Source organism: Salminus brasiliensis, chromosome 11 (assembly GCF_030463535.1).
Source record: "Salminus brasiliensis chromosome 11, fSalBra1.hap2, whole genome shotgun sequence".
Classification (NCBI taxonomy): Eukaryota; Metazoa; Chordata; class Actinopteri; order Characiformes; family Bryconidae; genus Salminus; species Salminus brasiliensis.
The window spans coordinates 33,238,496-33,262,957 of NC_132888.1; the positions used below are offsets into that span (position 1 = coordinate 33,238,496).

General features: G+C 40.7%; 1 protein-coding gene across 1 annotated transcript; it reads left to right on the top strand.

Annotated features, from left to right (window-relative positions):
* The first annotated feature begins 8,726 nt into the window (after nucleotides 1-8,726).
* On the top strand, nucleotides 8,727-24,047 carry irs1 (insulin receptor substrate 1). Its single transcript, XM_072690676.1, has 2 exons — nucleotides 8,727-12,633; nucleotides 21,238-24,047. The coding sequence occupies exons 1-2, from the start codon at nucleotides 9,378-9,380 to the stop codon at nucleotides 21,240-21,242; spliced, it is 3,261 nt and encodes a 1,086-aa protein (XP_072546777.1). The 5' UTR covers nucleotides 8,727-9,377; the 3' UTR covers nucleotides 21,243-24,047.
* The last annotated feature ends 415 nt before the right edge of the window (nucleotides 24,048-24,462 follow it).

A 24,462-nucleotide genomic window follows, 5' to 3' on the forward strand; every position in this document is an offset into this window, starting at 1 on the left:
TACTGGTGTTACAGTTCGGTGATGGTTTCTACACAGTGTTATAGTTCTGTAGTGTTTTCTACACAGTGTTACAGTTCTGTAGTGTTTTCTACACAGTGTTACTGGTGTTACAGTTGTGTAGTGGTTCCTACACAGTGTTACTGGTGTTACAGTTCTGTAGTGTTTTCTACACAGTGTTACAGTTCTGTGGTGGTTTCTACACAGTGATACTGGTGTTACAGTTCGGTGATGGTTTCTACACAGTGTTATAGTTCTGTAGTGTTTTCTACACAGTGTTATAGTTCTGTAGTGTTTTCTACACAGTGTTACTGGTGTTACAGTTCGGTGATGTTTCTACACAGTGTTACAGTTCTGTGATGGTTTCTACACAGTGTTACAGTTCTGTAGTGTTTTCTACACAGTGTTACTGGTGTTACAGTTCTGTAGTGTTTTCTACACAGTGTTACAGTTCTGTAGTGTTTTCTACACAGTGTTACAGTTCTGTGGTAGTTTCTACACAGTGTTACTGGTGTTACAGTTCTGTAGTGTTTTCTACACAGTGTTACAGTTCTGTGGTGGTTTCTACACAGTGTTACTGGTGTTACAGTTCTGTGGAGGTTTTTACAGAGTATTAATTCAATTCAATTCAATCTTTATTTATATGAGAATGTGAGTGAGTTGAAAGTCCATGCAGATAAACAGTCAGAAGCATAGTCATGCAGTGAGCTAAGGATGAATCAATGCGAGGCCCAAGAGGAGGACAGTGGGCAGCAGGGTAGTGGAGAGCCAGGTCAGACGAAACCGGGCATCTCAATACATGTGAAAGAGACAGACAGAAAACAGAAAGAAGGGAAAAACACAAGGGGTTAGGAGGAGTGCAGGAAAATGTTAAAGTGTGGGGGGGGGCAGTAATATAGCGTGACAAGATCCAATAAATGGACTTGTATCAGCAGCAGCAGACAGCAGGGGGCAGCTCAGTACATAGTGAAGAGAAAAGTTCTGTAAAAAAAGTTCTGTAGTGTTTTTACACAGTGTTACTGGTGTTACAGTTCTGTAGTGTTTTCTACACAGTGTTACTGGTGTTACAGTTGTGTAGTGGTTCCTACACAGTGTTACTGGTGTTACAGTTCTGTAGTGTTTTCTACACAGTGTTACAGTTCTGTAGTGGTTTCTACACAGTGTTACTGGTGTTTCAGTTCTGTGAGGGTTTCTACGCAGTGTTACCATTCTGTAGTGTTTTTACACAGTGTTATTGGTGTTACAGATTTGTGATGGTTTCTACACAGTGTTACAGTTCTGTAGTGGTTTCTACACAGTGTTACTGGTGTTACAGTTCTGTGATGGTTTCTACACAGTGTTACAGTTCTGTAGTGGTGTCTACACAGTGTTACTGGTGTTACAGTTCTGTGATGGTTTCTACACAGTGATACTGGTGTTACAGTTCGGTGATGGTTTCTACACAGTGTTATAGTTCTGTAGTGTTTTCTACACAGTGTTATAGTTCTGTAGTGTTTTCTACACAGTGTTACTGGTGTTACAGTTCGGTGATGGTTTCTACACAGTATTACAGTTCTGTGATGGTTTCTACACAGTGTTACAGTTCTGTAGTGTTTTCTACACAGTGTTACAGTTCTGTGGTAGTTTCTACACAGTGTTACTGGTGTTACAGTTCTGTGATGGTTTCTACACAGTGTTACAGTTCTGTGGTGTTTTCTACACAGTGTTACAGTTCTGTGGTAGTTTCTACACAGTGTTACAGTTCTGTAGGGTTTTCTACACAGTGTTACAGTTCTGTGGTAGTTTCTACACAGTGTTACTGGTGTTACAGTTCTGTAGTGTTTTCTACACAGGGTTACTGGTGTTACAGTTCTGTAGTGTTTTCTACACAGTGTTACAGTTCTGTAGTGTTTTCTACACAGTGTTACAGTTCTGTGGTGGTTTCTACACAGTGTTACAGTTCTGTAGTGTTTTTACACAGTGTTACTGGTGTTACAGTTGTGTAGTGTTTTCTACACAGTGTTACAGTTCTGTAGTGTTTTCTACACAGTGTTACAGTTCTGTGGTAGTTTCTACACAGTGTTACTGGTGTTACAGTTCTGTGATGGTTTCTACACAGTGTTACAGTTCTGTGATGGTTTCTACACAGTGTTACAGTTCTGTAGTGTTTTTACACAGTGTTACTGGTGTTACAGTTCTGTAGTGTTTTCTACACAGTGTTACTGGTGTTACAGTTGTGTAGTGGTTCCTACACAGTGTTACTGGTGTTACAGTTCTGTAGTGTTTTCTACACAGTGTTACAGTTCTGTAGTGTTTTCTACAGTGTTACTGGTGTTTCAGTTCTGTGATGGTTTCTACGCAGTGTTACCATTCTGTAGTGTTTTTACACAGTGTTATTGGTGTTACAGATTTGTGATGGTTTCTACACAGTGTTACAGTTCTGTAGTGGTGTCTACACAGTGTTACAGTTCTGTAGTGGTGTCTACACAGTGTTACTGGTGTTACAGTTCTGTGATGGTTTCTACACAGTGTTACAGTTCTGTAGTGGTGTCTACACAGTGTTACTGGTGTTACAGTTGTGTGATGGTTTCTACACAGTGTTACTGGTGTTACAGTTGTGTAATGGTTTCTACACAGTGTTACTGGTGTTACAGTTCTGTGATGGTTTCTACACAGTGTTACAGTTCTTTAGTGGTGTCTACACAGTGTTACTGGTGTTACAGTTCTGTGATGGTTTCTACACAGTTTTACAGTTCTGTAGTGTTTTCTACACAGTGTTACTGGTGTTAGAGTTCTGTAGTGTTTTCTACAGAGTGTTACTGGTGTTACAGTTCTGTGATGGTTTCTACACAGTGTTGCAGTTCTGTAATGTTTTCTACACAGTGTTGCAGTTTTATTGTTTTCTACACAGTGTTACTGGTGTTACAGTTCTGTGATGGTTTCTACACAGTGTTACTGGTGTTACAGTTCTGTGGAGGTTTTTACAGAGTATTAATTCAATTCAATTCAATCTTTATTTATATGAGAATGTGAGTGAGTTGAAAGTCCATGCAGATAAACAGTCAGAAGCATAGTCATGCAGTGAGCTAAGGATGAATCAATGCGAGGCCCAAGAGGAGGACAGTGGGCAGCAGGGTAGTGGAGAGCCAGGTCAGACGAAACCGGGCATCTCAATACATGTGAAAGAGACAGACAGAAAACAGAAAGAAGGGAAAAACACAAGGGGTTAGGAGGAGTGCAGGAAAATGTTAAAGTGTGGGGGGGGGGGCAGTAATATAGCGTGACAAGATCCAATAAATGGACTTGTATCAGCAGCAGCAGACAGCAGGGGGCAGCTCAGTACATAGGGAAGAGAAAAGAAAGAAGAAAATGATGTAATGTTTAGGAGTTTGAATAAACTGATATACGGCCCAAACACCAATAGGAAGTTTATTCCAGAGTTGGGGAGCTTTTTTAATGATTTACATAAACTTCCAACCAGAAGGGCATTACAGTAATCCAATCTTCAAGTTATGAATGCATGCACCAGCTTCTCTGCTTCATATAAGAAGAGTACATTTCGCAATATTCCATAGGTGGAAGGAGGGCGTTTTAACTATGTAACAGATAGTTTTTTTACAGTGCTGCTGGATATGACAGAATCCATCTAAATCTACAGCAATATTTGCATTTTTGTATTCCATATTGAATCAATAAGTAAGAGCTCTGTTTTTTTCTGGATAGAGTCATCCTGTTCTTTATGTCTTTAAGACATTCTGTTATTTTATTAAGACAAATTTCCTAATTTGGTTTAGCAGATAAGTAGAGCTGGGTGTCATCAGCATAGCGAGTCAGTGCCATGTTTACAGATTATTTTGCCCAGCGGCAGCATATAAAGAATTACGGTGTTACAGTTCTGTAGTGGTTTCTATACAGTGTTACTGGTGTTACAGTTCTGTAGTGGTTTCTATACAGTGTTACTGGTGTTACAGTTCTACAGTGGTTTCTATACAGTGTTACTGGTGTTACAGTTCTGTGTTGTGGACATCTATAAGGAGATTATCACCATACTTGACACTTGACACAGATGGCAAAACAAATAAAAACAACAATTTATCAGTGTCAGAATATCAACTATTTATTGAACTGAACACAAAAATATTTTTAAATTAAACTTTACAAATCAACGCAAATTGGGAAGAAATTAACAACATATAAAACTTTAGTGTATTGTTTGCCAAATTACTGTACAAAGGATTAGATGTAAGATATGGAGATGTAATATATTTCTATACACTTAAAACATGAATCAACAAAATCATTTGACTAAATAAATAGAAACTATGTTGACATTAAATAAATTAATTGTGATGTATTTAATTAATGATTGATTTATATATGGAAAAATTAATAGTTCACAATATTTTAAGTGATTACATCAATTTACTTTGACAGTAAATGTTTTTTCCAATAAAAGCCCAATCAAAGTATATTTACTGAAATGTTTAAATGTTGTCCTATAACTGAATTTCATGTTGAGGCAATAAAGTATGGAAAAGTTGACAGAATCTTTGTTTATTTGTTTTATTTTTATTATGATTATTGCTATTATGATTATTATTATTTAGTAGTGGTCACATCACATAAAGCAAATTCAAGTTTAATGAGTACTTAATAAAGTACAAAGTGGAGCAAAATAACGTTCCTCCAGGGCCATGGTGCAACATTAAAGCCACACTACACAAGATTACATACAAGTGCAAACAATGAGAATAAAAAAGCAATAAATAATAATAATAATACCAGGGACAACAGGCACAATAAACAGACATAACAGTGCATTCAGAGAAATTCATTCAAGACACACAGAAAAAATGTGCAACATCTGCTTATGAACTTTCTAATTATCTTATTGTTTTATTTTGGCACATTAGGAACTCAACAGATATAAAATTTCAGTAGAGACATTAGATATAACTCTCAGTAGGGCAGGGGTAGGGACTTGAGAGCTAGAGTTAGCTGATTTCCATGGTCTAACATACCTATGAAACCTGACAATTAACTGTGATCAGGTCTTCTTGAGCAGGAAAATCACAAAACTCTGCGGAAATCCATCCCAATAGTGGTAATACAGGTAATGGCAGAGTCCATGACTCTCAATAGAGGTATCAGGTAATAGCATAGTGTATGACTTTCAATAGAGGTATCAGGTAATGGCATAGTCTATTACTTTCAATAGAGGTATCAGGTAATGGCATAGTCTATTACTTTCAAGAGGTATCAGGTAATGGCATAGTCTATTACTTTCAATAAAGGTATCAGGTAATAGCATAGTCTATGACTGAATAGGAGTAACACGCATAGCGACACAGTGCATTACATATTTGGAAAGTCCAGTCATGTAAATATTTACCTTCCCTTCATGAATGAAGTTGTTGTTTTGACTACAATTGTGAGCTTTAGTATCTGACAAGAATATAAATTAGAATTTTTGAATGGACTATACTGTAAGCATAGGAATAGTTACATTGGGAACATTTTAAGTAGAAAAACTTTATTCACCCAGCCTCTATTAGTAGGCTACAGGATTACCAACTTTACATAATGAAATTAAACTATAAAAAAGGAAGACTTAAATGTTAATGACTAAAATGCAACTTAGTCGGTAATACACTACAAAAATACATAAGTGATAAAAAGTTGATTTACTAGTTTTATTCAACTGAAATAAATACTTTAAAACGTATTTATTTGAGTTAAATATTTATATACAGTGTTGACTTGGTAGTAGATGTGTTTAATGCTTCTGTTTTGTAATTAATTCACATTCATTCATAGATCAAATTTTTGATCTGTAAAAAAATATTTTATACCAATTCAGCATCTAAGACTATTTAAATCAGTCCCTGCCTTGTTCCTCATTTCAAAGTGTAAACAAATTAGTCTATTGTTTGGAAATACTAATTAATCACATGTTCACTTAAGCTAAATGAGTTAATGGAACCAGTCACCTCTGGTGTCCTTTCGAGTCCAGATTACTGGACTGCAGAGGAGCAGCAAAAAAGTTGTTTAGGGTCAATTTTAAACAAGGGGTCATTTATTCTGGGCTCACTGACTGCAAAAGAGTCCACAGGGTTTTCCAGAATTTGCCGTTCTCAGCCACACGCTGGAAGAAATGTACTTTGTTTTTAGAGAGTAAATACAGCGTGTTGAGAGATTTTATTTATTTATTAATTTATTTATTCCTACTCATTCTATCATGGTACTGATATTTCCTGTGTGTGTAAATGCTACACCAGTTCCTAACGCTCAACAAACAAACGATCAAGTTTAATTTGTACACCATGTTAAAGTGTCCTGAAGTCTAGATGAATTTCTGAACATGAATGTGTGTAAGTGTGTGTGTGTGTAAGCGAAAGAGATGGGAGAGAGAGGGGAGTTTCTGAGTAAATGTTTGAGCAGACGGGGTAAAGAAGAGGTTTAAGTGGAGCTCAGGGAGTGTGCAGAATGAGCAAAATGGGGCGCAAATGAGGTAAGCAGATCAGGCAGTGTCTGTGTTGTGCTGAGTTGCCATGATGACCGCTGGGCCAGCAGCGGTGCAGATGCTGCTGGAATGAGCATGCTCCGTATGTGTATGTGTGTGTGTGTGTGTGTGTGTGTGTGTGATGTAATGAAGGTGTTCCAAGTGCTACTGTGCAGACAGGACTGAACAGACGTGATTTGAAATCCTGTTGTGTCAGCATCCGAATGTATTTGTGTGTGTGTGTGTGTGTGTGAAATGTGTGCCTTAAACACACTGTGTGAAATGGAGGACATGAAAGCACCAGGGTATTTTAAAGAGAAAACAAAATGTGTGTGTTTGTGTGCGCACACTGATGCACGTTGGCTTGTACTCTGTGAACCCAGATGTACTGTGATGTAAGCTAGTAGCCTGCTTTTCTCTCTCACTCTCGCTTGCTCTCTCTCTCTCTCACTCTCTCTGTGTCAGACAGGATTACATCTGCAGCCGTCCCTAGAGAAAACTGTGATGGGGCCAGAGAGGTGGAGGGGCCAGTGAGTACACACTGCACAGGGATTTAAACCAAATCCCTCGACAGCAGTGAATATTTTGCTGTATATCTCATACAAGAGAGAAAGAACTGGATGGGTTTAATTCCTATTTTGATACAAGTAACCACAAGGATCCTGTTTTTCCTCTCAATACTGTACTAAATACTAAAATACTACAGCTGTCTTTATAATTTAACACAAGCAACAATCAGCCATTACATTAAACCCCCCTCCCTTAATATTCTGTAGGCCTCCCCGTGGACTTCATAAGACACAGCCTGCATCAACAGCAATTTCTGCTAGAGTAGCTCTTCTGTGGGATCGGGCCAGGCGACCTAGCTTTTGGCCTTTCACCTGTTTACCGGTTGACCATCCTTGGACCATTTTTGTAGGTCCTGATCACTACATACTGGGATTACCCCACAAGACCTGCATTTTGGAGATGCTCATCCTTGTGCTTGCCTACTTTGACTACTTTCAATACATCAACTTTAAAAACTGCTACCTAATGCATATATGCCAACCGTTTGAAAGGATATTCACTTCACTTCAATTTAAAGAACATTTAATGTATTGTCCTTATTACACATGGTTGTTTATTATTCTAAGACAAAAGGAAACAGTTTTGTAAAAATGGATGACTGCAAAAAATGGATGACTGCAAAAAATGGATGACTGCAAATTCTTTAGAGGGAAATTTAATAAACACTTTTCTAGTTTCTCAAAATGTTTGCTTTTGTAGGCTTGATTTTATTGTAGATGTTGTTATTGTAGTAAACGTCATTAAATTGTTTACAGTGCAGAACAGATCTAAACAGTGCGATTCGGTCCAGTTTAACTACAGTATATCATTAAAGCTAGAAGCTACCGCAACCTAACAGAGAGTAACAGAAGACGGCTAGGTGGTTAAGCATGCCAGCCTCGATCCTGTGCCTTCAAACGGACTGGGAGTGGAGTTCACTAAGCTGAATACGCGCACAAGGCTGTAGGCGGCAGCGTTGATCACAAAACAGATGGCCTCACAGCGACGCCACCCAGACGCCCCAAGCCTGAATGAGGGACTGTGCTACTAGGCAAATAAATAGTTTTAATTCCCTAAGCAAAGCCACCATCTACTCTTGGTTGTATTTCCATTACTTCTACTTTATTTTAAAAATACCAAATATGACATACAAAACTCAGATCGTTTCCATGCAACATAAACACCGTCTCGACGCTCAAAGATATAATAGCGGCTTTGGTGTGTCTGGTCTGTGATTTCTGAGGTGAACGAGGTGACTCCAGCGCTTCTCGGAATTGGACTAAGCATAATCTCTTCACTTGATTTACCTAAGAGAAGTGTAATCACTCCAGGAGAGCTGCTGGCCACACCTCCAGAAGTGAAACTGCTCAGATTTACAACCGTGCGATTATAAATAACATCCGCGCACAGTTGCATTGCGTCTTCTCTTTTACTACGCCTACGGCCACGGCAAACTTTCAAAGGGTTTTTTTTTTTTTTTTTTTTTTTTTTTTTTTGCATGATTGACGTGTCTCCTGTCTAATGAGAACACGCGGCCGGGTCGGCCCGCGCTCGGAGGGGCGGGTCTTCGGTGTGTATTGTAACAGGCTAGGCTGCAGCTCTCGTCTTTGAACGGGCCACGCATCGAAACGTCACGTGTTCAGCCTCTGAGGAGCTGGAGTGGACTCGGCTCGGGAATTGCTAACCTCATACAAACACACACACACGCGCGCGCGCGCTGTGCAGGCACTGTGGTTTTTAGTGTGTTGAACTGCTAAGCCAAGTACGGAAACTAACTTGGACTATAACTGGACTGAGACTTTTCGGTACCGTTTGGACTCGTCGAACTCATGGATACAGTACTTTTTTAATGCCGCTCCTCCAGTTTGCACTTTAAGATTTTGCAGTGAGTGAATCGACGGGATCCTATGTTGCTCGCTAGGCTAAATGGGGTCGTACGCTCACTGTGCCTGTTTTGGTAGCGCCTTTGGAGTTTTTTCTCCTTCCAGACTACCTTGTGGTACTTCCCAGTACTTGATTCAGTTATGTTAAAGTTCAGGAATGGATTATTTAAACTTATTTAGGGTAACGAATGCAACATGCTGCGAAATATCAGACCTATACCGAGGTACCTATTGACTCCAACTGTTGTTGTTTTGGCATGGGCTGCTAGCTAGCTAGCTAATTGAGAAGCTTGGCTTAGCAAAATTAACTTGGCTGGCAGAAAGCGCGAGCTAGTAGCTAGAGTTACGTTTTTCTCAATGAATAGAGTTCAGTTTTAGCTGAAGTACTTCTGCTTTTCACGCTTTGGATCAACTATTACTGCAAAAATCTGTTCAGACCTCAAGCAAGCAAGCATTTATGTTGTAAGATGGCAAGTCCTTCTGCAGAGCAGGGATGTTTCTCAGATGTGAGAAAGGTGGGTTATTTAAGGAAACCCAAAAGCATGCACAAAAGGTTTTTTGTCCTGCGGGCTGCGAGCGCTACTGGACCTTCCCGGCTGGAGTACTACGAGAACGAGAAAAAATGGAGACACAAGTCTGGAGCGCCTAAAAGGTCAATTCCCCTTGAGAACTGCTTCAATATAAACAAAAGAGCGGATTCCAAAAACAAATACCTTGTCGCCCTTTACACCAAGGACGAGTACTTTGCGATCGCCGCAGACAACGAGCTGGAGCAGGATGCATGGTATCAAGCGCTAGTAGACCTTCACAACAGAGGTAAGGTCCATGAAAACGCCGGGAGCAGCGGAATTGGGGAGGATAATTATGGCGAAATTACACCGGGTCCTGCCTTCAAAGAAGTGTGGCAAGTTATCTTGAAACCAAAGGGACTTGGACAGACAAAAAACTTAACCGGGGTTTACAGATTGTGTTTGACCAATAAGACTTTGGGCTTCGTGAAACTCAACTCGGATGCAGCAGCAGTGGTGCTGCAGTTAATGAATATTAGAAGATGTGGGCACTCAGAAAATTTCTTTTTCATCGAAGTTGGCAGGTCTGCAGTGACCGGGCCAGGTGAGTTTTGGATGCAGGTTGATGACTCTGTTGTGGCTCAGAACATGCATGAAACGATTTTAGAAGCCATGAAAGCGATGAGTGAAGAGTTTCGACCTCGTAGCAAAAGCCAGTCGTCTTCCAACTGCTCAAACCCCATTTCAGTGCCGGTCAGGACTAGGCATCATCACAACAACCCTCCCCCGAGCCAGGTTGGGTTGGGAAGGCGTTCTAGGGCTGAAAGTGTGACCGCCACCTCTCCTGCAGGCGTAGGCAAACACAGCCACTCGTTCAGGGTGAGAGCATCCAGTGACGGAGAGGGTACCATGTCAAGGCCTGCGTCTGTAGATGGGAGCCCTAGTAGCCCCAGCACCGCGCGACCTCACTCTCAGAGGCACAGAGGTGGATCAAGGCTGCATCCACCATTGAACCATAGCAGGTCCATTCCCATGCCCTCATCCCGATGCTCCCCATCAGCTGTCAGCCCAGTCAGCCTGTCCTCCAGCAGCACCAGTGGACATGGGTCTACGTCTGACTGCCTTTTCCCCAGACGCTCGAGCGCTTCTATTTCAGGATCACCAAGTGATGGGGGCTTCATCTCCTCTGACGAATATGGATCGAGTCCATGCGATTTTCGAAGCTCTTTTCGCAGCGTAACTCCAGACTCCCTTGGACATACGCCTCCGGCCAAGGAGGAGGAGTTGAATAACTACATTTGCATGGCCAAGCCTGGCTCACTGACCAGCACTGGAAGCCAGTCGAGGAGTCATTCCAGGGGGACGCCATCTCGCCTGGATGAGCCAGAGCTGGAGAAATGTTTCAGGAAAAGAACTCATTCTTCTGGAACGTCGCCCCCAACGTTGTGCCACCAGAAAACACCTTTGCAGTCATCTGCTGCTTCACTGGATGAATACGCAGTCATGACTCCAGCCTATTCGAATAGCAGATCCACATCATCAACATTTAGAAACTCGTTCATGCCCACACGCTTGTATCCAGAAGAAAGTTTGGAAACGCAACCGGCAGAAGGCAGCAGTGGGCCGAGTCACAAAGACGATGGTTACATGCCGATGTCACCAGGTGTAGCTTCTTCTACAGTAATGGGAAAGAGCGCTGACTATATGCCAATGAGTCCAAAAAGTGTCTCAGCCCCACAGCAGATCCTTAACCCTCGACAGCATTCACGAGTAGACTCCAATGGCTACATGATGATGTCACCCAGTGGTAGCTGTTCACCAGATGTGTCGACAAACTACGGAAAGATTTGGACCAACGGCGTCAACCCCAAGCTTTCAGTTGAAAGCACTGAGGAGAAAGTGTCATGTGGAGACTACATAAACATGTCTCCTGCTAGCTGCTCCACTGCTGGAACTCCTCCTGACTGCTACTTTAACCCTGTTGATGAGCCATCCAGGCCAGCCTATGCGTACTTCTCCCTGCCTCGCTCCTTTAAACATGCCAACAGGAAACAAGACCAGAGTCCATTACGGATGTCGCTTGGCACCAGTCGCTTAGTTTGTGCAGACTCGTCTTCATCCTCAGCTAGTAGCGACAGTCTGGGTGGTCAGTGCAGTTCACGCCCATCCACTGTCAGGCCTAAAAGGTCAGAGGTCAGCTCTAGACTGGCACGACCAACAAGGCTTTCTCTGGATGCCAACAAAGCAAGCACGCTTCCCAGAATGCGGGAAAGCCCATTTCCTCCTGAGCCCAAAAGCCCTGGAGAGTATGTCAACATTGAGTTTAATGACAAGGCATTTTCAGCAAGTTTGGCTTCCTTATTTTCACCAGTATATACTGGCAATGGGCATGATGTCCAGTCTGAGCAGTCATCCACTGACTACATGAATATGCAAATGGGTTCGCAGAACTTGCTGTCAAACTCCAGAATACTCTCTTCCTGTTCTGACTACGCAGTCATTGCTCCATCAGAGACTAATGCCTCCTCTCACCCATTGCCTTGTGAAAGCATTTGTGAACATGACTACATTAGCATGCAACTGGGTGTGTCTTGTACAGGCTACCCTAATTCCCAGATGATGCTCATGCACTCTTCCTTACCAGACTCTGATGCTCCTTCAGATTCACCCAAAGATGGCATTTCATCGCTACACGGCAGCCCAGGTAGGCCTGTTCCTCTGACGGGCCTCAGTGCATTCACCCGGATAAATTCCATTCCTGCAAGGGACCAGGGTGCCAAAGTGATCCGGGCCGACCCGCAGGGCAGGAGACGACACAGCTCTGAGACTTTTGCCTCCACAACAGCTAAAGGGGCTGTAGGCACAACAGCGGGCTTTCAGTCAGAAGATGTCAAGCGCCATAGCTCCGCCTCATTTGAAAATGTTTGGCTGAAGCCTCTTGAGGCTGCTGTTACTACTTCTCCAGCTGCCAGCGCATCCAGTGGACTGAGAGAAACGACAGCTGCCACCTTGGCCCAGCAGAAACAGAATGGGCTGAACTACATTGATCTGGATCTGGCGCGGAACCGAGTGCAGGCCGTTCCAGACTGGAGCATGTTCCAGACCCGACAGGCGGAGCTGGATGCAACAGGAGGGGCGGAGGAACTTAGTGCCTATGCCAGTATCAGCTTCCAGAAAGCAGATGAGACCAGAGGAAATCTCACTCATAGAGAAGGTAAGCTTCAGCTTGTGTCTGCATGACATATGTATGTCCCAGACAGTGATTAGGTCTGGTCCTGAGCTACATTTTTCTCAACTAGATTGCAAAATATATTGCAGTGTGTTTTGGAGTTGTTTTTTTATGCTCCTATGCAAACTTTGAGAGCTAGTGCAGTGAGTGTGTAAACCTCAGGTCTTCTCACAGCATTCAGGAATGTGCATGTCATGTTATTGTTTATAAGCCAGCTCCCACTCGTGTGAAGTTAGCCATGTAAGGCCCCAATCCCCTCACCTGACAATGCAGACTGATAAATGAATGTGTGTGTGAATGGGGTACAGTAGAGCATGCCTACACTTGTTCATACCACAGCAAAAAATACAGCCACATTAAGCACTTCTGAGTCACTAAGCAGCTCAAGTACAATTTGTTCTTCTTTCTGCATGAGTTTTGCTCTTCAATGGCACAGAGTAAGTGCTTTAGTCATTGAGTGACTCAACCATAAATGTGGACTGTGTGTTTATACAGCAGTTGATTAATATCTGCATTTCTGTGAATGAGTTGAGCAAGCACGGTCAGGAAAACAAGACCATTGTGTGTGATCTTTTCTAGGAGAGTGTCTTCCATGCTCCATTCATTGTGTTTTCACTGCTTTGTGTTGTGGATTATTTATTTTCTTGCCAAGTCTCAAGGTTTCCAATGTACATTTGCCATTGCTGTCTGGGGAGGGCTTTTTCATATTTTTTGATTTCCTATGCCACTCCAACACAGCTGTGGTCATATACGTTGGCTGGACGTTTCATGATGAATTGCCTGATAGAAATTCAGTATGACTTGGATTAACATTTTCTTTATATATACTTAAATTGTCAGGGCAATATGGTATCTTGCTACAGTGTGCCACAAGCACATCTGCCATCAAAACAGGTCATTGGACAAATCATGGCAGCAGGCGGAGTAGTGTTTTTCTTCTGTAATTCATTTGATTAATCTAATGAGGGCTTGACAATTACCCAATGGGGCAAATACTGCTTGCATTGTGCATTTATTAGGATGTGAATGGCCAGCATTTTTTTTTTTCCTCTTTTCCTCTAAAAAGGAATCTCATTTTGAACCTTTGCCACTTTGTCCTGTGATATTTTGTGTGCTAAAAAGTTTAAATGGTTTACTTGCTGCTTCTTCATACCTGGTCTGATTTTATAGGAGTGTTTTGTGTTCATTGGAAGCATGCAATAATTCAGATGCAGGCATAATCTAGAAAGTCAGATGAACTAATAATGTGTGTGTGTGTGTGTGTGTGTGTGTACTTTGAGCTTTACGGAGGTATAAGGGCTCCAGTGTTGCGTAACCCAAGATTTTTTTTTATTTTATTTTGGCCCTTGAGAAGACCTGCGTACCCCCTATGAATCTGTGGAAGTGGAAGGAGCCGAAAGGTGTTACATGGATACAGTGAACATTGTGCTTCTTCTACAGCTGACCTCTCACTTGCATGTATTGAATTATTAGTCTATTCAAACTAACTGCGTTTTTTTCTTGGGTAAATAGCAAAGCACTTTTGTAAGTCGCTCTGGATAAGAGCGTCTGCTAAATGCCTTAAATGTAAAGGTGTGTGTGTGAGAGAGAGAGAGAGACTATTTTAAGTCTCCAATAGGCTGCAGTCCTCTCCCTTTAGTTTCATTGCCTGTGTGTGTTCGGTTTAATTGCTGCAGGATGCAGTCCCCTGTGTTCAGTGTCATTGGCTGTGTTTGGCGCCTGGCCTGTGTATGGCATGCTCCCGTGTGGCCAGTTGCCTGTGCCGCCGGTCTCCATGGTTACGTTCTTGCGGCGGCGCTTTCTTCTCATGTCACAGTGGATTAAGGGGCTATGGTTTGAGGCGCCAGGAGTGACAGAGAGCCATGCTCTGATTGGTCTGTCATGGGGTGGGGCGGGGTGAGGGAGTTCTTTGGTGGGCCGAGTCTGTGTGAGATGACTCCAGCGCCGCCCACTTCAGCCCACCGCGTTGGGGTCTCATTGTTGCATGCACTCTTTCTCTTTTTTCCCCCCTTGTTTTTCTTATCTCCTTTTGAAGTCCCAAGGAAAGGGTCTGTGCCCTGAAAAGTGGTGTTAATATTCAGTAATGCACATGCTCATCTTTGTGGCTTAAATAAAATTATTGGGCTTAAAATGTTATAAAAAAAAAAAAAAAAAGTATATAGAAATAATCAAAGCAGATTGTGATTAAATATGATGACTCATCCTTTACAATTTACAATTTTTATTGAACTAATGAGGTCAGAATGTTCGTTTGTTAGTATTGAATAAGCTAGAGAAGTGATTTTAAGTTTTTGTGTTTACATGTTTAAAGAGGGCTTACGAGTATGTGCACAGATAAATGAGGTGATGTTTACTTCATCTTTGGGTTTGAAGGCAAGCGCTTCTTGAAGATCTTCATTGTCTGTCTGTGAATCAAGATGGTCAAGCATGTAGCAGTTTGTTGTGCCTGTTTTATAGCAGTTAAAGCACAGGGTGAGTGATCAGTTGGTGCACAACAGTCTATTATTGGCTGTCAGTAATTATCTGTAATGACGCATCATTTCACCTAGTGGATATTTTGCCCACTTTTTAGGTATGGGGGCCAGAATAGGACAGTGAGGCAGGAGTTATATGGAGTTACAAAAAGAAGACTGGAACTTTTCTATCAGTAGATTTAGACAACCATTGTCCTCTGTGCCCCTGATGACACGTGATCTGACTCTAGTGTTCGGAAATGGCTTTGGGTGTATTTATTTTTTTTTGAGTGTGTTTAGTGTTGCTGTGCAGATGTATTTGCTTTTGATCTATGTGCACCCGGTGTTAGTCTGATCTCCGTATGTTCGTTTGATCCGTGTGTGTGTGTGCGCGCGCATGCTTTTGTGTGGCATAGCACTTCCACTCCGCCCTTCTCCATTGGTCTGGATGAGTTCCTCACGGCCCACTTGGATCCTTCATCACTGCGACCTCATTTCACCTCTCTCACTCTTGCTCTTATGCTCTCTCTTGCGCACTCTAGCTCTCTTTCTCTCTTATGATTGCTTTTTCTTTTCCTCTCTGTGTCTCTTGCTCTTTCTCTCTCTTATGAAGAAGTTCCACATGAGACCACAGTAGACCAGTCTGGCAATTTAAGAATGCCTTGCGTTTTTGTGTTCTTTTCTTCTGTTCTCAGACTGTAAATAGTATTACAGACAGTTGCTTGCATCAATTTTATTTGTGTGACAGATAAGTACGATGAAAGAGAAGGCCACAATTTTGTGTGTATGTGTACGTGTCTTCATAGCTGAGGTCACAGCAGCAATGGAAACTGTGTGTGTGTGTGTGTGTGTGTGTGTGTGTGTGTGTGTGTGTGTGTGTGTGTGTGTGTGTGTTCGCTCAGGCATGTCTGCACTGCTTCTTTCTCAGTTTTCTCCCACTGATTTGCGGTAGTGTGGTGCACTGCATTCCAGCACTTTGTCTCTCTGTGTTGTGAGTTCACGCACATATACACCTGCAGTTGCATCATGCTGATATTTCAGATCACTTAAAATCTTAGCATTATACCTCCATTTTAAAGGCATTATTTGTTGCTAAACTAGGATGGCTATAACGTGTCTCAGAAGTCTAAAGTATGATGGCATTTTAAATGTAAGAAGAATGTTTAATGTTGTCGAATGATAAATCCTTGCCTGTGGAGTTTGCATCTAACTTTGATAGGATTGTCTATCAAAGTTGGATGCGAACTTCATACACAAGGATTTATCATTTGACAACACTAAACATGCCAAACCACTTAAAATGGGCAAGTTCCATAAATGGGCAGCTATTTTGCAGTTACACTATACATACATCAGACATTACGTAACAATTAGGCTGTAAAAGTTTTAAGAGATGTTTTGCTTGTCCAGTCATTCTGACAGATCCCAAAATTCTGACATATAGTAGCCTAAAGTCATATGTTAATAATCAAAACAATTTAATCAAAAACAATAAAAGGCGAGTAAAGCTTAAGCAATGTTTCGGTTCATTAGCATGTAGTAAGTTTGTTTTGATGACCCTGTTCTTTACAATGTTATTGCTTTGTCCCTGTGCTAAAGTGCACTGTTAGAGGAGTGGCAGGGAGTGTCCTCTACAATGGCAAGCAGTAAAGTGAGGAGCAGAGATGTATGTAAGGGTGTGTTTGCACATGTGTGTCTCAACTTGCTTAAGTAGGCAAAACATCTGGTTGTGAGTGTGTTTGGAGGAGGGGAGGTAGAGGGAAGTTTTTCCTTTGCTAAAGGGAATGGTATTTGGCACACGCTGTCTCTCCCACATCTCTCTCTTTCACACACACACACACACACGCACACACACTGTCTTCACTGATGCAGATGCTTTGTTTTGTGTAGGCCCCAAAGATGTCCCATTGTAAGCCTGACAGAAATACAGATACAGATCAAATGTTTGCATAGAGAATGGCCTAAATAATAGAAAAACAATCTTATGCTTTCTTTTCATATTTCCTACTAGTTTCCACAAAGGTTCTTTTTAATGTAATGGTTTTGTTGTTTTTGACACTGCATTGAAAGTAGGGCTGCATGGTATTTACATAAACTGACATTGCAATATTTTGATCTACAGTTTTCAAAAATGTAGGAATTTTTGCCAGAAGTCAATAATACAACATGTCAGAATATTAATAATGCACTCTGTGTATCCAAGATTGGAGAAAACAAATTATATTGAGCAAATATAACATGCCTTTGGTCGATATGGCAGGGGGGAACAAACATGTTGTAGCATGACCTGTTTGATTTAATTTGCACGTCTCTTGATTTGACCAATGAGCATGTGCGCATTGCGATGACTATGCTGAAACAATATATTGTACAGCCCAAATTAAAATCAGCAATCCATTTTGTTTTCCCTAGAACATTGCCAGACGGACACAAACGCATTTAGAATTGATCTTTCAACAGTGCATTCTTTTGAAGTAGCGTTTTTTTGAAAAGAGGCTATTTACATTGATTAACTATGCATGTATCTTCATGGTACTATTTTGAAAATATGTAGATCAAACAGCATTTTTATATTTAAACTGGACTGTGGACTTACCAATTTGCAATCATGTTGCCATGAACTCAAGGACGTATTGATTCAAGGCCGAGAAGGCAGAGTGAGTGTGCTTCTGCTCTAGCTGATCTTAGTTAAATTCAGAAGCTGTTTCGCTGTCACATGTTTTTATTATCCTGTAAAGGGGAACAAACAAATAGGTTGATTTCTTGCTCATACATTGTGGTGTGCACAAGATCCTAAGCTTGAAGAGCTAGTGCAGTACAGGGCTGTATAAGTGTTAATGTTGAGGTTAGAGATTGCTGGCAATCCTGTTTTACTTTGAATATCATTCTATGGTTCAAGTTAAACTCTGCGTCTGTGCTCTCTGTGAATCTGACCCGTGTGTTGACGTCAGTAGGTGCACACGCTGTGGTCACACATCTGTAACAGTATCCGTATCCGTATCCGTGTTTGTGTCAGAGAGGGAGAGAGAGCAAGACAGCGAGCAAGCTAAAAATGTCTTCATACTCTTAGGCTCTGGTTATGTGTGAGAGAGAGAGCGAGAGCGAGAAGGAAACATAGGTGCCTGGCTGAATGACATTGCTTCTCTGAGTTGCTGGAAGATGAGTACCATCCCTCTCTCACGTCCTTATATGGACTTACTCACTGTAATGAGCTTGTACCCACTGCCAGGCTTACAGGTCAAAGAATATGGAGAAACTACTTGTTCTTCATTATCAGTTTTTTTCAAAGGTACGACAGCGGTTGTAAAAAGCGCTATTCAAATAAAATTGGAATTTTATTTGTGCAATGTTGATAGTGGTTTTGTCCTGAAATGTTACATAAACTTAATTGTGATTTTACGAAAGCATATGAAACCATATACACTTTTACAGGAGGGCTGTATCTGTCTAACCAATGTCAACGAGAAGTGATCCATTTCTGTAAAAAGGGTTCTTCCCAGAATTCCATGCGTCTATGTAGCACCTCCCACTTTGTGCAAATTTGGAGGTGGGTAGTCTTTTGAGTGGCATTTCCCTTTCTTTTCCCGCACAGCGTGTTTGTACAGCCCAGTGGCTTTTAATTTCACCCTCTGCAATTTCCTCCAGCTCGTTGGTTTTCTAAGTAAAGAGGGGTGCACCTCTAAAAATGGTGGCTCCCATAAAAGCGCATGTCGTGGAGATGTGTGGAGGACTTTCATGTTTTTCAGCATTGCACTGTGAGTCCGTTGCTGTATTTATAGATGTGGTTTCGCTCAAACTACTCCTCTGCACTGGTTCTGAGCTAAGGCTGGGGCCTGTTCTCTTCTCTCTCCAGCTTCACAGTGGGGCCCAGACCTGTGTTACTAACTGCTCTGATTTGAATCTCAGTGTGCTGGGGCCTTCTCTTTAACATCTTTGTAGTACATGACCGGCAATGCAGAATTGGGTAGATTTAGTCCCAATTTCCATGTGACCCCAAAATAATTAGATATGTACATAAAAATTGCAGCTGTCCATAATTCCCATCACTAAAATAATTATAAAATGGTGATGATAAAATGCTGGTGCTGTTCTTCCTGTGACTGCATGGGTGCATGGATGGCAACCTGCACCTGGGGTTTCAGGGTAGGCTCGCAACCCACCATGACCCAGAGCAGGACCGGTGGCCAAGAAAATAAAACGAAAAGGCTGTGGTAGTAGCTGTATATTTGTTATATTCTGCAATGTTAGGAAATTATCATTTTTCTGTCCATATATTTTTTCTTTCCCCTGTCTGTTTATTTATTTATTGATTTTTTTCTGGCCTTTCGCTACATATTGCATTTGTGGCTTGTAATTTTTAGGCATATTGTTATGGTGCACAATTATTTACTTTTATGTTGGTGTACCTCCATGGCCTGTGCAAATGAGCCCTTGGATTTTGACTTAACTTCATAGAACACATCACAAGACAGCCCCACTTCCAGCCAGGCTTTTTGGGGTCTGTTGAGGGCTACAGTGAGGCTTTCTGAAGCATGCTGCGTGGCTTTCCTTCATCCTTTGCCCCACGATGAGGCCGTTGGAGTGTAGCTCCGTGGTGGGGCCCGCTGCAGCTGTACTTGCACCAGAATAAACAAATATGTGCCTTTTCCTTTTAAGCCCTAATGATGCTTAATGATACTGCCGCCTTGGGCCCCTCATCTTTCTACAGTCAATGCTCTTCTGTGGGTGCAACTGATGGTCAAGACTGGTCTGTAGTTTTGCTTTTCACGTTATCTTGTGAAACTTGCAAATCCTTTTTGTTAGTTGCATTCTTTTGTAGGGACTTGAATATTAAGCTTAAAGTCAACTGAAATTAAATGTAGTTGAACTGGGTTCAGTGGTGTTGTGGAACTCTAAAGACTGCTTGGTGCTTCAGTGGGCTTTGAGTCTGGCTCACATCCAGACTTTAACAGATTCGGGTGAATAAATGGTAGACTTGTATGTGAAGCAAAGCTAATAATGTTAGTAGTAAGTAGTACTATAGGAAAGCATAAACCTGTACTTTTTTAGGTATCCTGAAATGTTTGGTATTGTCCAAAAATATAAAAATAGAATCTATTGAATGTAGCATATCTAAGTCAGCTGTGAGCAACCATGGATAGACATGCATGCATACGCACTTAATCGGTCACCATCACTAAGGGTTGCTTTTTACATGCATACCTACCAAAGACAAGGTGCGACTGAAGTGAGCAATTCTTTGTGAAGCAATGACTCATGAATCGTGGTAAATCAGTCAATGCTTCCCCCGTGCGTCTTTTTGTTGTTGTTGTTGTTGTTGTTTGTTCTTGAAATGGCACGTGTGCGCACATTTGATACGTTTATGCATGTCACTTTCATCACTCGCAACACACTGCCAGTACTGACTGGTGACAGCAGGCAAAAAGACGCTTGAAATATAATCTGACTGTTCACATTTATGTTATCTGATCCGACATGTCCATTCAGTCCTTAAAAAAAATTGATTTAAGTCACTTCAATCTGGTAATGTGAGTATAACCTTAAAACATTCATTATATCTTTTGGCTAATTCAATTGTGGGAAAGGAGAGAGATGGATACAGCAAAATAGTTAATGGCTAATCAGAAAAAGAAATAAATTAGCTTGTCGGTCTGCTGATGTTTTCTTTGTTTTGAGTTGCACCACTTTGGGAATTATTATTCTTTATACAAATGTACTGATAGATTTATTGCATTTTGCAATAGTGTAATAATTTGTAATTAATAGTTTACATTTAAATGGTTCATTTAGTGCTGTGTTTAAACCCAGATCTCTTAATAACGGTGTTGTACTCTTTAGACCCCACTGTTCGGACTGTATAAAAAGTAACCTTTTTTTATTACTCAGATTTTATGCATATAGTAGTGTGATTATTTTTTTTATTTTTTTTCCTATTGTACTATTTATCAAATTTGCATAAAATTGCAATAGATTAAATTACAACCCCTGTATCATATAAATATCGCCGGGAATGTTATATTTGGCTGCTCATGCCAATGTCATAAAAATCCATCAGTCATTTTTTTTTATGTTTCTTTCTGATGTTCTGTCAGATAACCTACTAATGTTTCTATCATTCTTGTTTTTCTGCCCTCAGAGTGAAAACAAGCAACCACACCTCTCTACAGTCACAATCTCTATCTTTTTGCCATAAACTGGACTTGGGAACTTGCACACTACACCAGCCTCCTCAACTCGGACCATGCAATAATCCCCAACCTCAGTCACGAGACAAACTGGACCTCTCTACACATACTCTGACCTCAAAAAAATGCTTCACACACTGCAGTTCTCACACCAACCTGGAGTCCTCAGGACCAGTGGGTCACAAGAACACCTCAGAGTGACCGTACAGATCTAGGATCAGTTTTTGGCTTTTAATCCTTAGAAGTCCTTTTTTTTTTTACTACATAATTAGAGAATTTTGTGATTGCATTGTAAATCTCACAAGGATTTATGTTTATATTAGATTTAAATTAGGCGGTACTAGCTTAAGTTTGCCTTTATGGCACGCTTCTGCTTATTTCAATGTCAAGAATGATAACTTACTCCTGACTTCATTAAATTCAGATTTAAGTTTTAATCTTAGAAGGTCTGCTTAGAAGTATAGTATCAATTAAAGGTTCACAATCCTCACTTTCCACAAAATAAGTGTATCGAAGTACTCCATGTTTACATTATTGATGGCGATAGCTTCAAATTCTTAGGGTTCTTATGTTTGCTGATACATTTCCTAGATCAGCACTTTCACTGAGAGAAACACTTTAATCACATGACCCCATGCTTTACCATGCAGACCTCATCCTTTAGCAGTTCTTATTCATCACTGATCAACATTAAAGATGGTGCACAGATTGCTGACAGCAGCATGTTTTCTGTAGGATAAAATGATGGTACAGGATGATACTGTAGTGGTATCATAAAAGCGGTGCTGCCGTTCATATGGCTATGGTACTATTTAATAGTCAAACTGTATTTATGTTGCTGGTGGTACACAGCAGTCAAAATGTACAGGGACATTGTACAATATGTTCACGGTGTATTACAGTGTAATGCCTCGGTTATTACTTTGTCAGTTATTGTTGATGCTACCCATATTGTCTGTGGCAATGCAATATATCCCAAATGCTACTGCACTTGAGCATACGCACCTGATCTCGAACAGTCATATCCCCAACTCAGGACTTCAGGGGATAACTCTCAAACACACACTCTCTCACACTGTGTTGAAGCACTGTGATGCAAGAACAACCTCACGCTGCCAAACACAGACACTCGCACTGTGATCCCTTGTCCCCTTTACATCTTATTTCCTAATGTATTCATTGTTTTATTGCAGAATCATTTAATCATTTACTCTTTGAGATGTACATATGTTTCTCTCCAGATTATTCAGAAGCCAGTGTTTAGGGACTAAATAATAAACATATCTGGTCAGAAAGAAATAGTGAAATGTTTTTGGTTTTAATTAGTTACATAAAAAAATACAAATACCTAACAATAAACAATTTTCATTAATAATATTACTGTAATAAAAAAATGGCCACTAATTGGCCTTATGCAAATTATATCATGCTAATTACCTTGTTTGGTCAAGCTGGTCCTTAAGAGTCTTGTGAAAAAACAAATGGTACTGAAGTTCTGTGATTCACAAGGAGTCAGCAAAAATGTTCGCACATGAATTTTCTCCTGCTACTAAATGGTTACATGACTGATTCTGTAATTTAAGCATTCTGTCCAGCAGTCTTCAGCAATGCTTGTTTATTTATTTGTGGCACAATATTGCTAACAGAACCTATGTCTGTTTTACAGGTGGCAATACCAGTCTGTGATTTACAGTACATTGCTGATAACATTTTGGAAGCCAGTAAAACCTGTTTGCTATTTTTATTTCTTTTTAGATATTATTTTATGATTTGATTTGATATTTGCATAATGTATCTTTTCATGTGACATGACCGTAGGGGGCATGTCAGCAGGACTAAAACAAAAAAGTGTCAACAAAGCGTCTCATTTGCTGCTGATTTTTTTTGGGGGGGGGCATTGAAGAACGATCTGTAAATTATTAAATATAGACATGCCATTCATGATTCTGTTTGCATTAAGTATTTAACATTTCATCCTTTTTTTTCTTTCTATTTTTTTCTTTTTTGACCTTTAGACTTGAGGTACATTTGACGCCGCTTTTTGAAATTGTCTTTTGTTCTTAAGCTTCTGTTTATTGATGCAAAGTAATTGCTTATTGTACATGTAGAATCCATTACTTTGGGTAAAGTGTGTGTGTGTGTGTGTGTGTGTGTTATCAAGACTTGGCTGTCATTTAACTAACAATAACCCCCCCAGTGCACATGTAACCCACTATGGAAAGTTGGTACATTGAGGGGGGGGTTCTGCCACACCATAGGCTACAGCAGTGGTGTTCTATAACCTGATAGGCTTCTGCCAAAGTTTTTGTTTGATTTATTTTTTTTTCTTTCATTAATGTTTCAGTAGAACCAGACTGAATTATCAAATAGCTCTGTCAAGCTGTTCATGGCCAAATAACCTAACTTGTCTTCCACTGTATATATTGTATTGTACAAAGGTTTTAATTGATGATAGACAGATTTAATGGATGGGCCGTCTTAAATGGGGGCATAGTGAAATGAGCATTCAGAGGATCAGATAAATGATTGATTTGAAGGAATGTATGTATGTGGTCACAACATGGACAGTATACCAATGTACAGAACAAATGGATTGTATGCATACATTACTGAATGAATAAATGGGTTTGTACGTAAGACGGCACCAGCAATGAGGTTAGGGCTGTATATAACCCTCCTCTATTTCCTTTTATTTAGGAGATTGATATTTTTTCTGGAATCTTATTCTGTAATAAAGTAGAAAACTTTATCTTTTTTGGAACATCTTGTGTATCATGGTCTAATTTCTTTCCCTTCCCTTTGACCTTTACACTCCAGACAGAAGTACCTGGTTTTGGTTGACTTTTTAGTTTCAGTGTTCCAGCATTGCAAGTCCTCCCTGTACAGAGTGAAAAAACAAATGGGTTACTAAGAACTTGACTGGTCTGCACAGAGCCCTGCAATAAATATTCAATGCATCACAGACCAAAATTTAAATGCGTGCCAGTTTTGCAGAGAGAAACACCTTACAGATGAGAGAGGTTACCTCTGTACAATTGTGATGAGCAGAAAAGCATTTCAGAACTCTCATCACATTTAGAAAGTGGAGACCAACAGCAACCTGCCTTGTGTCAGTAGTCTAGGCTGGTGGAGGTGGGCTAATAGTTTGAAGAATGTTTACTTGGCACACTTTTCAA